This window comes from Onychostoma macrolepis, chromosome 15 (assembly GCF_012432095.1).
Source record: "Onychostoma macrolepis isolate SWU-2019 chromosome 15, ASM1243209v1, whole genome shotgun sequence".
Lineage (NCBI taxonomy): Eukaryota > Metazoa > Chordata > Actinopteri > Cypriniformes > Cyprinidae > Onychostoma > Onychostoma macrolepis.
Window position 1 is genome coordinate 5,685,866 of NC_081169.1, and position 16,998 is coordinate 5,702,863.

Consider the following 16,998-nt stretch of genomic DNA (forward strand, 5'->3'; position numbering starts at 1 on the left):
CGTTGAGCCACTGTAATGTTAAATGCCCAATTACATGCAGAACATAACAAGCTACAGAATAAAAGAAAAACATGTCCTCCCGTACCAGCTAATCCATCTGAAACACACGGCTTACCTTGTGCCTTTATCACCCATCGCGCGGATCTGCGTGCGACAGATACTCTTCTGCTGTATGAAGAAGATGAGAGGGGTTGCCGAGAAAAGAGAGGGAGATGGAGCAGCTGAGGGGAAAAAAGAAAGATGAAGAGACAGGTTGAAAGAAGAGAATTTACTGTGCTGCGTTAGAGAGCCGCTGTCACTTAAGCAGCTCTCCTTGCGGTTTGAGCGCTTTCCAGATGAATCCAATTACAGGAGCATCTCCACTGCCGCTTGCCAACAGACAAACCCCGCGTTTCCGACATAAAACAAGCAGAAGCCGGAGATTCCTCGTTGCTTTCCTGTGCTGCTCTGCTTTAGGAGTCCTTCAGGTGGGAATGTATGAACAACAGACGCGGTTTGGAAAATCCTAACGCTTAAGAAGCTTCCGTTTGGTATCCACACTATCTAGCAGAGCTCTTCCGCTGTGTTTTCCTCCCTCTCTCTCTCTCTCTATCTCCCCTCCTCTCTGGATGTGTGAGGGTATGTGTGCGAGGGTGATGATATTCTCTCAGCGACGACGGATGAGGCATTGTTTACATCTTGACATTGACATCGTTTAAAGTGGTGTCACATTACAGTTCTAAACTCCCAAAGCAATAAATCAATACCTGCCAGGATAAAGCATATCAATCAGCCATCATGAGGGTTTAAGATGGTTTTATTAAATGAAAAAGCATTCCTGATATTTTAGTGTTTATTTTTTTTATCATGTATCAGATACTTTAATCAACCTCATTAAGGAACTGCAAATAAGATTCTAAAATATAAACATAATAAGATGATTATTAATGAGGCTGAAATTAAAACCCACACAAAATATGACATGACAGCAATGCATCATGACTTCAGACTGTAATGACAAAAGTGTAACTCTCTAAAATACGTGAATTCTCAAATGAATGCTAAATCATGCCATATTGGCACTTTCCACAAATAGGATACACTTTGGTGTCCCATGACTTTTTTATTAGGCAAGTTTTTAACCAAACAGTTAACCCATAGTGAAAAGTAGTTAGTTTCAAAACTAAAAATATCTCAAATATTTATTGAAGTTACTGTAGGAAACAAATATCAAATAATAAAGTAAAATAAATACAAATGATCACAACTACAACCAAACATTTTGGTCTCAAATAACCCGCTATACAGAGTGACACATTTCCAAACCCGTTATTGACATTTTGAAATCATCATTATTTTTTATGATTATTTAATGTAGAAAACAACAAAATCACTTAAATTGGGGACTAAAACTATATCATGACACAAGTTTTGGTGTTTCAGGACATACAGTATTTTGTACCCCATTCATGGAATGTGCCTGTTAGAACATAGATAAGCATGGACTTATTCCTCTTTGTCTTTCATTTTGCGTGTAAACAACAGACTTAATAATCAAACTCACTTTTGGTCCTTGCATTTTTACAAAAAACGAGTGTGGTTAACAAATATACCGCTGTTCCCTTGATAACTGTGCTACTTTCAGAACAATCCACACTTAAGTTAAGTTTAACTCGGTAACAATATAATTTAAAAAAAGAAAACACTTTCTTCTAAAAATACATCACTTTTAAAGGCAAATACAGACATTATAAATCTAACTACAAATCTGTTGCTCCAAGTAGTGCCACCAGTAAACATCCCTGTTTTTTGTAAGAAATTTGGTGTTGAAATTAATTTCATTGTACATCAGTTATTCTAAATCAACCAAAATACCTAATAGATGTTTCCTTGTAAAAATAAAGATGCTTTAATCTCATGAAGTGTCTTTGATTTACGTAACCCCAGTATTTCAAGCAGGCCATGAAACACATGCCAAGGTCATGTTTAATAAATCTTTACGTTCAATTCAAATATTCAATCGATTTTTGCATTGCTTTGAACATTATTTTCATGACAACTGTGCAACTGACGCGACCCAAATTCTCATTATTGCATTTTGAAAAATCACTTTTTATATAATGTATTTTAATAATTATAGAATTCTAATATTAATTTTTAAAAAATATATAAAATATAACTTTTTATAAATTGAACTTTCATAAAAAGTTTCATAATTTTATAAATATAATTGTTTTTCTTATGATTTTGGGGTGATCTGAACATGTTCCTTGTAGTGAGATTCACTCTTTTATATATATTTCATTAACATACAATACAGTGATCTACAGTAAGATCAGAGATTTCTGAGGCACATAGTACTTCATCATAGCAACTAGCACATACGGTTTTAGGTTAATAAATATTCTAGACTCTACATTAAAACGCCTCGGTCCAACAGTTGACAATTGTAAGACTGGCATTAGACTTTCCTCATCTAACCGTTAATTAACATGCAAATGAACACAGCAGATGGAATCACATGGCGGTCTGTGCATTACGCTGGACTCGTGTGATCTCAGATGGCAGTAATTTGGGTCTTCAAAGTCAGTCAGAGCGGTGCAGTGTGATTCTCATCAGACACAGGGCTCTTTTAAATGCTAATCTGAGCACAGTTTAGCAGTGAGCATACTGGGTCTCTATGGCAGCACTAAAGAGTGTGGCGGAGGCCAAGGCTTCCTCTCATTCATTTTTAAAACACGAGTCCCTTTTTATAATAAATTACTGGAGTCAGTCCAGTAGAACTGAGCACTTCCCTGAGGCAGTGATTAACAACATACAGCAGGGTCTAAAAGTCTCAGACCACCAGTGAAAATGCTTCTATTTTGCTGTTTTTATAATTTAATATATGTGACCCTGGACCACAAAACCAGTCTTAAGTTGCTGGGGCATATTTGTAGCAATAGCCAAAATCATTATTTTTGTTTTTTTGTCAAAATTATTGATTTTTCTTTTATGCCAAAAATCATTAGGACATCAAGTAAAGATCATGTTCCGTGAAGATATTTTGTAAATTTCCTACTGTAAATATATCAAAATGTAATTTTTGATTAGTAATAAGAGTTGCTAAGAACTTCTTTTGGACAACTTTAAAGGCTATTTTCTCAATATTTTGATTTTTTTGCACCCTCAGATTCCAGATTTTCAAATAGTTGTATCTCGGCCAAATATTGTCCTATCCTAACAAACCATACACCAATGGAAAGCTTATTTATTCTTATTTATTATATGATAAATTGACCCTTATGACTGGTTTTGTGGTCCAGGGTCACATATATTTTTTATTATCACAAATCATTGGCATGACAATTTGAGTGAATTTAAAAATCAACAAACAAAATAATTGGTGTGTTTGCTTGCACTCAAGCTATATGAAATCATTCTGTTTGTGCAAAACCTGAAGATTATGTTTTTCAGAACAGGATATAATCATTATCATAATGATGATGTCTCAGTTTGCTTGAGTACATTTCATTAGTGATCTAGAAATAGATCGATATGATGTTAAAATACATCATAATGGTCCCAAGATTTTCACTGTGGTCTAAGACAGCTGAAATATATACACTAGCATTCAAAAGTTTGGGGTCAGTCTTTTCTGGTCACCAAGCCTGCGTTTATTTTATAAAAAATACAGGAAAAAAGTAATAGTGTAAAATACTATTACACTTTAAAATAACCGTTTTCTATTTTATTTAGTTATTTTAAATGTCATTTATTTTTGTGATGCAAAGCTACATTTTCAGCAGCTAATTACTCCAGTCTTCAGCATCACGTGATCCTTGAGATTCATGCTAAGAAATATTTCTTATTAACTTAAACTTTTTTTTTTTCAGGCTACTTTGATGAATATAAAATTCAGAAGAACAGCATTTATTTAAAGTAGAAACCTTTTTTACATTGTAAATGTCTTTACTGTCACTATACCGATCAAATGAATATCAGCATTGATTTCATAAAAAAATACTGACCCCACAGTTTTGAACAATAGTGTTTTTTTTTCAAATTTATAATATTTATATCTAATTTTATATTGCATTAAAGAATCGGTGTCATTGTGCGACAATATACAATGGCCTTTCACCAGGCATTCAATTTTGTGTTTGTTCTGCGTTTTGGTCTCTAAAAATAGGACTGACATGCAAATACATTGGGGTCGAGTTTCCACGTATTCAGAAATATGTTGTCGTGTTCCTAAAACAGGCTGAATCCATTTTGTTCATGCTTCCCTTTGATATCAAATCCCAGAGGCAGCGATATCTGGTGTACGTCAAGAGATCTCCGATTTTAAAGTTGCTGACAATTATAGTACTAAGTCAAGCAACAGGAAGGCCTACAAACGCTTTGGCACATTCTGCATCGGTAATTCATCTGTAACAAGGTTTCAAAACAAAACCCAGACAGCTCTGCTCAACAGTCGCCAGACCCCTGTAACATTAGCACATCTGTCTGCGTTTTGGATGACACAGCCTCTTAGCAACAAAGACTGTCACAATACTAAGGGTCCTGCTATTGACGCAGTGCAGAGTGTGAGCTTTTCCCAACAAGGTTGTGTTTTGATGACATCCCTGAGTGCATTTCCAGGAGTGACTTCAGTTGATAAGATGGAAAAAGGCAACCCGTGTCTGGTCTCAGATATCACTCCAGAGCACAGCTCGACGGCTCTTGTCCACGCTTACCACATATTCACCCGACAACGACCAGGCCACAGCGCTTATTGAAGCTCTGCAAGAAAGAATTTCATCTTAGAATTCAATTTCAAGACAAACTTAAAGAGATAATTCACAGCATCCCACCCAAAAAAAGCAATCAGCAAAAGTGGAATTATTGACACAAAAACCTCCATAACCAAGGTCCATGCAACTAATATGCTGTATTACAATTATCCTGAAGCCATATTAAAAACTAAAATATAGCTTTGTGCAAAGAACAGACTGAAATTGAAGTCAATGTTTGCTGAAAATCTTTCCCGCACTTTAAAACCTGTGACAAATTTTGACATAATACTGGCTGATTGTATATTATCCCTTATTTGAGAGTGACTTGCAGTAAATAAAACAGGAAAAGAAAGTAAACTAATCAACCCGGAGTGCATTTCCTGTGCAATTATGTAACTCGCCGCTTAACTCTTCCTTTGCCCCAACGTTTCCACACAATTGACTTCCTCAAAATGTTGCTTTTTTTATGAAACTTTGATAAAAAAAAAAAACATAACAGTAGAATGAAACAGAGGCTCTGTTCTTTCTTTTCTTTTTTAGACATATTGCATGTTCAGATATTCATACAACAAAATATCCCATGAAAATTTTGTAAAGTGACCCAAAGTGCTGGTGTTGACTTGCAACTTAAAAAAAAAAAAAACACTGGCTGGAAGTAAAAGATGCGGTGACATTTGCAAAATTTAGCTGAAATTTCAAGGGCAAAAAAGGACTATTTTCTACAATATTGTCAATAGCGTAGCAATGTATAAAGCACAGCTCCAAAGTCACTTTCAAACCAAGCAGCTTTCTGTTGGTCAGAACAGTGAATTCACATGATGAAATTTTTTATATAATGAATTTTAAATTAATCACAAATAATGTCTAACGCTTCTTTTCCTTGCAGGCCTAACTTTTGAGTAGGTGTTAGGGAACAGAAATGTTCTAGCCTTAAGTAGCATTGTAGTAATGAAACATGGACAAGACGTCTGTCTGAAACTACTAATAACGATATATGATTTAAGGAATAAGCTGAGGTAATCAGGAACCAAGTAGAAGGGGTCTTTGATTTTCCACATAAGAGTGGATATGATGTAATGTGACATGTTACCTTTGCTATGTACCTTTTCTATGAAAACGGTTGTATCCTTGTTGCTGGGGGATTCTCTGAGATTGAGATGAGATCCTCCCGTCCATGATTAAAGCATATTCAAGGGCATTGTTTGGAGTCTGTCTGGTTACTGCTCCGCAGCAGGTTAGTTGAATATTAAGAGATCTTAGTTCCAAGTGATAATGTTCATAGGGGGCGAGACATCGCCCGACTTAACAGGGTGTTGCCTGAGACGCGCTAAAGAGTATACATTTGAGTGTCGCTAGAGACACATTAAACTTAAGTCAGGTGCGTAGGGGAATTTCTACCACACTTGAAATGAGCTAAAATTTGAGCAAAGCCTGCGTGGGCAACTTTTATTGTCATCACAGAAACTCTTAGATTCTGCGTGAAATGACTGAAATTTGCCAGTGAAATTTCGCTGAACAATGGACATTATAATAGATGAAACAGCCCAAATAGCCAATCAAATCAAGGCTGAGAAGCCTTGTTGCCATACGCAAATTTTGTCAATCAAGCTTTGCTGAACTGTCGGACACATACAAACCATGCATAATACAATGAATCGCTGGAGAAATTAACTTGCTAGTCACGACTATTTCCCGAAATTGTAATAACTTTGTTGCACAACTGTTATTTAAACCACACTGGTTCAGTAATTTAGAACTGTAGTAAATTACATCACGGTGGTGGAGTTGTAAATTTGATTTAAATCTGAATTAATGTCAGATTATTGCTGTAAATATTAAACATGGCATCTAAGGACTACTTCGCTATTTTGTTCTCCAATCGCAGGTTCCATATTACGTTCCGCTAGGGTTCTAGAGCAAAGTCACACACGTGCACTCTTTAAAGATGGTGCTTTCATTGTCTTCACATACTAAAAGATGTCAAATGAAAATCTGGAATGACATACCGTATATAGATTGTACTGCATATTAGCCAGTCTACATGTCATACTAACAAGAAACTATGCTGTAGTTCTGGCCACACAATTATGGCATGCTGTTTGCAAATGAGTGTTGGAGCTATGGTTTTGGAAAACACAGAAATATTGAATTACGTTGGTCAGAATTTGCAATCATAGTTTGCTAACGATACTTGTAGGAAATGCACCCCTGATTGGTTGTCCGTGGTGGCCATCCCTGAGTTACCTGTGCATGTCAGGAAGCCGTTTTTCCAGGTTTCCTGTGTTCACATTCCATATGTAGACGGCACCGTCTGCAGAGCCAGCTGCCAGGAAACTGCCATCCGGACTGAAAAAGAGAGAAAACCGTCCATTGTGACTGATGACTACAGACTGAAACACATTACTGTGTGGAACTGATTCTCTCTTGCTGTATAGATCACTCGGGCCAGTGATCTGATATAAAATTCACTGAAATGTCAGGAAGCTATACAAGACATATCTGTTCAGTCTGTTCCTAAACCAGGTGACTGAGACTGTAAGACGGCATTTTAAGGAAGAGTAGCTTTTTTTTAATTTGTGCTGAAATTATGCTGCCTTCAAATACCTTATTTTGGACAAATTAGACATGGCTTTAAATGTATACCTCACAGAGTGTGTGATCGCAATGCCACAAGCGCAATGACAAAAGACAGTAAGATAGTGGACGGAGCCTAAGAGCATTAGCTGAAACCAATGTGGAGTGTTTCAAATCCGTTGAGGCTCCATTTCAGACAGTATGCCGTCTTAGAAGATAGCTGCCCACTGTTTGTAGACAACAAGAGCCATAAACTATAGTCAATAACCATCTGGACACAATTTTCGATGCTTTTGCTCTTTTCCATGATACTGCATCTGATATGAATCAATGGACTTCAAAAGATACTAGAAGCGATTTCAACCTTGCTAGACTACATTAGATCACACTATCCCTTCAACCACACACCTTCTCTACAAAACCCTGTGCTCCAAATGACATGTCAAGCCAATCCCAAATGCACTAAAATATTAACGGGCATAGAATATTGCCAATTGGCTGGTTTTATGATTGGCAAAAAACTTATTCATTACAGAGTCTAGGGACAGGTTTGATTTCCTTGGACACCTATTTCTGTGATATTCACCTGGATGTAGGGTCATTTTATACATAGTATTTCAAAAATACCATTTACAACATCTTTTATTTTATCCATGACTGGTGAGGACTGGTTTTATTCTAAATATTATGTATTTTAATTCCCATAATTCCCTTTTTCTTTTTTTTTTACACTTTTTTTATTCAGGAATTATGCATTAAACTGATTGAACTTGACAGACAAAGTCTTTCACATTGTTAAAAAAATTATAATATTTCAAATAATTGCTGTTCTTTTGAACATTCTATAAAAATGGTTTTCACAAAAACATTAAGCAGAGCAACTGTTGATAATAACATGAAAATACTGAGCACCAGATCATTACATTAGAATAATTTCTGAAGGATCATGTCACACTGACGACTAGAGTAATGATGCGGAAAATTCAGCTTTGCATCACAGGACTAAATTACATTTTAAAATATATTCAAACAGAAAACTGTTTTCACATAACTATTTTTAATTATTACAATATTTCTGTTTTACTGTATTTTTGATTAAATAAATGCAGCTGTTAGTGAGCTTCTTTCAACAGCATAAAAACATTGTACAGACCCCAAATTTTTAAACAGTAGTGTATATATAAAATGTTCTGTAGATTAGGTTTCCTATTGGTAGTGGGCTGTTTCTACCCCCACAGTCTTAAAAGAAAAGTGTTAGCCAACGGAGGAAGATGTTGAGTTATATGCCTGGCACAAGGGGAGAATGCTGCAGAGTGAAGGTGTTGATGAATGATGAAGCGACCATTAGGTGCCTGCTTGTGACTCTCTCTCTTCTTTCAAGAGCTCGTGCCAGATCCATTTGTGAAAAAAAAAAAGCCATGGCGCGTTCTGGCCTAGCTGTCTCCATGGAAACTGTATATGCCTATGCAGGGAAGTGCTAAAAAGACTCATCTGTAAGACTGGCTTCTCATCTCACATCATATGGAACGTGTTGGATTTACTTTCTAACAATGCTGAGAAAAATTGCAGGGTCAGAATAAGCATGAGGATATAAAGGCTGCAACAGATTATTGAAAATACATCTGTAGTAGAGGTAGAGCACACCATTTTTAGCCTAGAAATTGAAAGCATCTATCTGATTCTTTAATACGGCATCTTGCGCTGTTATATAAGCCTCTTCTGTAAATTCATACATAACAAACAAATTTGCCAATGAAAGTCTAAAGCAAAAAATAAGATATATTTTGCATCAATATAAACAGCCAGGTTTTCTTTTATTTTAAAACTGATTTGTGGCTTCTATTGAAAATAAGACAAAAGTACTTCCAGGAAAAATCACTGCTGCACTATATTACTTTGTCCAAACAATTCTCAGAATTAAAGAGTATAAATTAAAGGCTCCAACAAATACTACAGTGTATATATATATATATATATATATATATATATATATATATATATATATATAAACAGAACCATTCGAATGTTTGGGGTAAATAAGAATTTTTTGTTTTTAAATAAATTGATACTTTTATTCAGAAATAAAAAATATTTTAAATAAAAAATATTTTAAATTTAAAAAATGACAGCGAAGACATTTGTAATCTCTATATATTTAATTAAATGCTATTCTTTTGAGATTTCTATTGATTAAAAATCCATGGTTTCCACATAAATGTTAAGTAGCTCGCTGTTTTTTACATTTTTTAAAAAATGTTTTTAATAATCAAAAATGGGCATCAAATCATCATATTAGAATGACTGCTGAAGGATCATGTGAAACTGAAGACTGGAGTAATTATGCTGAAAATTCAGCTTTGCATCACAGGAATAAATTACATTTTAAAATATATTCAAATAGAAAACAGTCGTTTTTAAATTCGAATTAAATTTCAGTTATTATAAGATTACTGTTTTTACTGGATTTCAGATCAAATAAATGCAGCCTCTGTGACCATGAGATGTCTTTAAAAAAAAAAACTAAAAAATACCAGCCCCAGACTTTTGAACGGTAGTGTAACTAAACAATACAATAGTGTAATATTATGAATTTGTTTTGTTTTTTTCCTCAGCAACACCAATAATCTAGTAATTATTTGGAAAATGTGCTGCAAAAATTAATCGAATGAAAATAATGTCACAATACAAATAATCTAAAAGATAGGCTTAACATTTGTGTAAAATAGTCTTGTAAAATAAATAAATAAATAAATAAATAACACCTCTTATTTTCTTCATTTTGAGGTAAAATATGACCTGCACAAGTTTTGTAAGTTTCACCTGAAAATATTATGCAACTGCACGGTGAGAATAATCCAAACTTTTACCTGAGAGAAAACAAGACGTGACTTCCGCTCAAACTAGAAAGTGACAAGAGTGACAAGAGTGACAAATGAAATCCATCTTGCCAGCTAGCTTTACTCAGGGGGTCAGAGCCTTTCCCCGCTCATTACGCTAGCAGAATTGGATTTTCCATCTACGTGTAAATCCACATGACCTCTCCAAAGACTAAGAAAAAAAAGTCAGCACTGCAAAACAGGGTTGGTGTAGATGCCAGAAGCACTCAACAGTACAGCGGTACGTTTCAGGGGTTGTAAGCATCACACCGCATGCCATCTTGAATGAGAAACATCACAGACATGTCCTATTACTGCGCAGACAGTGGTCTGCAAACTCAATACTGATGGATGGCTAGCGACGGCTCATAGCGTCCTGTTTGATTTCACTCACCTGAAGATGGCCTTGGTGCTGTCACTTCCACATTTGAATCCCTCCGCTCTGAAACAAGCAAGAAAAAGAGAAAAATTTGTGAGTGTTCTATAAAATGAACAAGAAAACTAATCAGAATGCTCATACAGTTTTATATAAACACACTTTTTGAATGCCTTGGGCCATGTTCTGTCTATATAACTAGTTTCCCTGTTATTGCATTTGGAAATGCCTTAAAACAAAAGATAATGCTGAAGGGTGCCGTTCTGTCATTGGAGTCAGGATACTGAATATGCATGATTGATGGTTTAAATAACAAATTCATTTCTTTGTCTCTTGGAACTTTAATCAACATTGTAGGCCTATTGCAAAGTCTTTGCTATGGCTTTCAGAAAAGCGTGTTCCTCAATTTAAAAAGGAAAAAAAAACACTTTCTCATTGTATATGATAACAAAAGCTGTGTCTGTATTTAGAAAAGTGCCACTGTCCTCTGCCACGTGTATATAAAGTTGTGTTCAAAATAATAGCAGTGTGTTTAAAAAAGCGAGTAAAGCTCAAAATCCTTATAATAACTTTTACTTCAATACACACAAATGCATTGGGAACATTGCACATTCTATTCTAAATCAAAACATGAAGAAAAATTTAGCAAATTTGGTATTACTTTACAGAAAGTGAAGAAAAAGGAATATTAGTGTCCGCATTTTTCTTTACAAAGTCAAACATTTACTGTATAAACAGAAAAATGCTTGAAGATTTAGCTTTCTTGTGAATGACTGAACTAACATCTAGTTGTATAGCCACGGTTTCTGAGAACTGCTTCACATCTGTGTTGCACGGAGTCTGGCAGCTGTGAACAGGTATTCCAGCCCAGGACGATTGCACTACAGACCACAATTCCACTGCATTTCTTGGTTTTGCCTCAGAAACAGAGTTTTTGATGTCACCCCACAAGTTTTCTATTGGATTAAGGTCTGGAGATTGGGCTGGCCACTCCATAACGTTAATCTTGTTGGTCTGGAACGAAGATGCTGCTCGCTTACTGGTGTGTTTGGGGTCGTTATCTTGTTGAAACACCCATTTCAAGGGCATTTCCTCTTCGGCATAAGGCAATATAACCTCTTTAAGTATTTTAATGTACTCAGACTGATCCATGATCCCTGGAATGCAATAAATAGGCCCAAAACGTAGTATGAGAAACATGCCCATATCATGATGTTTCACTGTCTTCACAGTGTACTGTGGCTTGAATTCAGTGTTTGGGGGTCGTCTGACAAACTGTCTGCGACCCCTAGACCCAAAAAGAACAATCTTGCTTCATCAGTCCACAAAATATTGCACCATTTCTCTTTAGGCCAGTCAATGTATTCTTTGGCAAATTGTAACCTCTTCATTTTTTCAACGATGGGACTTTGCAGGGGCTTCTTGCCGATAGCTTGGCTTCACATAGGCATCTTCTAATTGTTACAGAACTCAAAGGTAACTTTAGACTTTCTTTGATCACCCTGGAGCTGATCATTGGCTGAGTCTTTGCCATTTTGGCTATTCTTCAATCCATTCGAATGGTAGTTTTCTGTTTTCTTCCACATCTTTCTGGTTTTGGTTGCCATTTTAAAGCATTAGATATCATTTTAGCTGAGCAGCCTATCATTTTCTGCACTTCTTTATATGTTTCCCCTTTCTAATCAACTTTTTAATCAAAATACGCTATTCTTTTGAACGATGTCTGGAATGACCCATTTTACTCAGATTTTCAGAGAGAAATGCACAGTACAACATTTGCTGCCTTTGTCCTTAAATAAGGGCCACTTGTTTGACACCAGTTTTTTCAGAATGATTTACCTCTCTAATTAAACTCCACACTGCTATTATTTTGAACATGCCCTTTTCTATTAATAATTCAATTCAATTACACAGAATCAACAGCATGCATTTCATGACTGTTGGGTCTGTTGGTTTTCTATTACTCTACCACACCTACTAGTAAAATATTTGCCATGTAGAAATATAATTTCTACCAAAAACAGTGATTGGTCTGGTTAGTGATGTTGGACTGCTATTATTTTGAACACAACTGTAACATATTACCATTCAAAAAGTTTGGGATAAAAATTTTTTTAAAGTTTGGGATGCTTTTATCCAAAGAGCAATGATACGCAAGTGCTATAACAAGTCTCAGTTAGCTTAACGTAGTACATGAAGCAAGGTTTTTTTTTTATTATTATATAATAAATAAAAAGAAATCAGATAGAATAGAAAAAGAATAGAGCAAGCTAGTGTTAGAGGCCTTTTTTGCTTTTGTTAATGGTATAATAAATAAAAAGAAAAAGAATAGAGAAGCTAGAGTTGTTCATTTTTTTCTTTTTTTTTAAGAAATCAAGCAGTTAGTAAATGAATAGAGTGCAAGTCTAAAAGGGGCAAGTTTTTTTTTTTTAAGAATACAATTAGTATAGAAGAGAAGAGAAGAGAAGAGAAGAGAAGAGAAGAGAAGAGAAGAGAAGAGAAGAGAAGAGAAGAGAAGAGAAGGTCAAATAAAGATGGAAGAGATGTGTTTTTAGCTGATTCTTGAAGTTGGCTAAGGATTCAGCTGCTCAGATTTAGTTGGGGAGGTCATTCAGCAGGAGGGAACATTAAATTTAAAAGTCTGTGAAAGTGATTTTATGCCTCTTTGGGACGGCACAATAAAGCGATGTTCACTTGCAGAATGCAAGCTTCTAGATGGCACATACTGTAAGTCTGAAGTAATGAACTTAGGTAAAGGGGTGCAGAGCCAGTGGAGGTTCTATTGGTAGCCAGTGCAAATTGATAAACAGAGGTGTGATGTGCATTCTTTCCAGCTCATTAAAAATTAATCTTGCTGCCGCGTTCTGGATTAATTGTAAAGGTTTGATAGAACTGGCTGGAAGACCTGCCAAGAGAGCATTGCAAACAGCAGACAGCAAAAGAGCTTGAACAAGTAGTTGTGAAGCATGTTCTGAAAGAAAGGCCCTGATCTTCTTGATGTTGAATAAAGAAAATCTGCAGTTTTAGCAATGTGGTCTGAGAAAGTCAGCTGATCATCAATCACAACTCCAACGTTTCTGGCTGTTTTTGAAGGAGTTATGGTTGATGTGCCAAACTGGATGGTGAAATTGTGATGAAACGATGGGTTTGTTGGAACCACAAGCAGTTCTGTCTTCTTGGCAAGGTTGAGTTGAAGGTGACGGTCCTTCATCCAACAAGAAATGTCTGTTAGACAAGCTGAGATACGAGCAGCTATTGTTGGATCATCAGGATGGAATGAGAGGTAGAGTTGAGTGTCATCAGCATAGCAGTGATATGAAAAGCCATGTTTCTGAATGACAGATCGTAGTGATGCCATGTAGACAGAGAAGAGAAGTGGTCCAAGATCTGAGCCCTGAGGCACCCCAGTAGTTAGATGTTGCGATTTGGACACCTCACCTCTCCAAAATACCTTGAAGGACCTATCTGAGAGGTAAGACTCAAACCACTGGAGTACGGTTCCTGAGATGCCCTTTGCCAATAGGGTTGACAGGAGGATCAGGTGGTTAACTGTGTCAAAAGCAGCGGACAGATCCAGCAAGATAAGTATTGAAGATCTGGAATCCGCTCTTGCCAGTCTTAGGGCTTCAACAACTGAGAGCAAGGCAGTCTCGGTTGAATGTCCACTTCTGAAACCAGACTGGTTGCTGTCGAGGAGGTTGTTCTGTGTGAGAAAGGCAGAGACTTGGTTGAACACAGCTCGTTCAAGTGTTTTTGCAATGAAAGGAAGAAGGTAAACCGGTCTGTAGTTCTCTAAAAGAGATGGATTAAGGGTGGATTTCTTAAGTAGTGGGGTTATACGAGCCTGTCTAAATGCTGAGGGAAAAACACCAGTGTGAAGGGATGTGTTAATGATGTGAGTGAGTGCAGGTACAACTGCAGGAGAAATGGCTTGAAGGAGATGAGATGGAATAGGATCAAGCGGACAAGAAGTAGGATGATTGGAAAGGACGAGTTTGGAGTGAAGCCTCAGAGAGTGAAGAGAAGGATGTGAACGATGTTTGCTTGTAAGATGTGCTTGACAGATTGTGGTGAGGAAAATTGTGCACTGATGGTTTTAATTTTATTAATGAAGAACGTGGCAAAGTCATTAGCTGTTAGAGATGATGAAGGAGGGGGAGGAGCAGGACAAAGTAGGGAGGAAAATGTTTTAAAGAGCATGCGAGGGTTAGACGAATTGTTAATTTTATTATGATAGTATGTCCTTTTAGCAGTGGAGACATTAGTAGAGAAGGAAGAGAGGAGTGACTGATATACATTAAGGCCAGTAGGATTTTTTTATTTGCGCCATACCTTTTCAGAAGCCCTGAGCTTAGAATGATGTTCGAGGAGAACATCAGATAGCCAAGGGGCAGAATTGGTGGTACGGGCTGGCCTGGAAGACAAGGGGCAGACAGTGTCTAAACAAGATGTAAGAGTGGAGCAGAAAGTATCAGTATCACTGTTAGCATCAAGAGATGCTAACTGTTTAGGGGGAGGAAGCATAGATGAAACCATAGCAGATAGCTGGGAGGTTGCGTAGAAAGATGACATGTGGAGGGCTATGCGTTGTGTCAGGTACCATGTTGAGGTTAAGAGTGAAGAGGAAGTGATCTGAGGTGTGCAGTGGAGTAACCAGCACATGATCAGTGGAGCAGTGTCATGTGTAAATAAAGTCCAGTTGGTTGCCTGATTTGTGAGTAGCTGTAGTTAACACTCTTGAGATCAAAAGAGGCAAGCAGAGTGTGGAAGTCTGCAGCCTGAGGTTTATCTAGGTGGATGTTGAAGTCTCCAAGCATAACTAGGGGAGTACCATCCTCAGGAAAGGTTGAGAGCAGCACATCTAATTCATCCAAGAAGTTACCTTGTGGTCCTGGGGGTCGATAAACAACTATAAAATGGATTTTAAAAGGGTGAGTAATAGTGACTGAATGTGATTCAAAGGAGCTGTTAATACTCAGAGAAGGTAAAGGAATAAATTTCCAATCATTAGATATAAGCAGACCAGTACCTCCACCTCTTCCAGTCAGACGGGGAGTGTGGGAAAAAGAGAAATTATTAGAGAGTGCTGCAGGAGTAGCAGTGTCCTCTGGTTTATATATATGGGCCATTCTACAGAATTGGTGCAAACTGCTGTCCCACAACCAAAAAACACATTTAAAAACCATTTAAGTATTCAAATCTTAGATGTTTATTAAGGTCCTTCTTTTATCTATTGAAACCCACAATAATATTTATAATATTAGTAAGCTTAATATCATAGACTGTAAAAAAGATGGATGTCTCCGCTTCCTTCCACTATAGAAAAGTGAAGCGAATACATCTCAGTATGGCCGCTGCCATCTTGAGTAAATGACGTCATTTGGAGCCCGAGTCTGCACAGTAGAGATTCGTTTGGAGCCAGAGTCCCACAGACCCAATCAACCATAACGACACGCCCCGTTTTTATACCATCAAATTACTAGCTAAAATCAAACGTATCACAAAAACGAACAATTGAACATACATCAGCGTAATAACAACTACCTTAAATGACCAAAAACATATTTCGGAAAAATATATTGGAAGTGTAATTTATTTTTTTATTTTGACTGAAGTCCCATTCGTTTACATGGAGAGGGCGGGGTTTATGACCTGTACTGCAGCCAGCCACCAGGAGGTGATCAAAGAGCCCGCAGCTTCACTTTTAAGGACGAGTGAGACACACCCGCTTAATATATATAAAATCATCATTTATTGGGTACTTTCGATTGAGAGGTGGCTGTCCCGAACCTTAACTCCTAAATTTCAACTTATGAAAATGATACTGAAATAATTTAATAATAATAATTTGATTATTTTAAAAAGTGAAGTTCAAAAAAAAAATTATATTTTCTTTGTAAATTATGAAACTTTATGTAAAAAATGTATCCCGCATTTTTCATGTCACTACCGAAACAGTGTACAGGTGCATCTCAATAAATTTGAATGTCGTAGAAAAGTTCATTTATTTCAGTAATTTAACTCAAATTGTGAAACTCGTGTATTAAATGAATTCAATGCACACAGACTGAAGTAGTTTAAGTCTTTGGTTCTTTTAATTGTGATGATTTTGGCTCACATTTAACAAAAACCCACCAATTCACTAACTCAACAAATTAGAATACTTCATAAGACCAATAAAAAAAAAAACATTTTTAGTGAATTGTTGGCCTTCTGGAAAATATGTTCATTTACTGTATATGTACTCAATACTTGGTAGGGGCTCCTTTTGCTTTAATTACTGCCTCAATTAGGCGTGGCATGGAGGTGATCAGTTTGTGGCACTGCTGAGGTGGTATGGAAGCCCAGGTTTCTTTGACAGTGGCCTTCAGCTCATCTGCATTGTTGGGTCTGGTGTCTCTCATCTTCCTCTTGACAATACCCCATAGATTCTCGA

At 36.6% G+C, this 16,998-nt stretch overlaps 2 protein-coding genes across 2 annotated transcripts in view; both read right to left on the reverse strand.

Annotated features, from left to right (window-relative positions):
- arrb1 (arrestin, beta 1) overlaps positions 1-656 on the reverse strand; it is a 34,987-nt gene extending 34,331 nt beyond the window's left edge. The window contains exon 1 of the mRNA XM_058799712.1: positions 116-656. Within this exon, the coding sequence (XP_058655695.1) occupies positions 116-135 (20 nt within the window). The 5' untranslated portion in view covers positions 136-656. The remainder of the gene's footprint in view (positions 1-115) is intronic.
- Positions 657-778: 122 nt separating this feature from the next.
- LOC131554375 (protein Atg16l2-like) overlaps positions 779-16,998 on the reverse strand; it is a 45,132-nt gene continuing 28,912 nt past the window's right edge. Inside the window, exons 16-18 of the mRNA XM_058799711.1 lie at positions 10,581-10,628; positions 6,981-7,082; positions 779-4,743 (exon numbers count right to left, since the gene is read on the reverse strand). Coding sequence (XP_058655694.1) covers positions 4,650-4,743; positions 6,981-7,082; positions 10,581-10,628 — 244 coding nt within the window. The 3' untranslated portion in view covers positions 779-4,649. The remainder of the gene's footprint in view (positions 4,744-6,980; positions 7,083-10,580; positions 10,629-16,998) is intronic.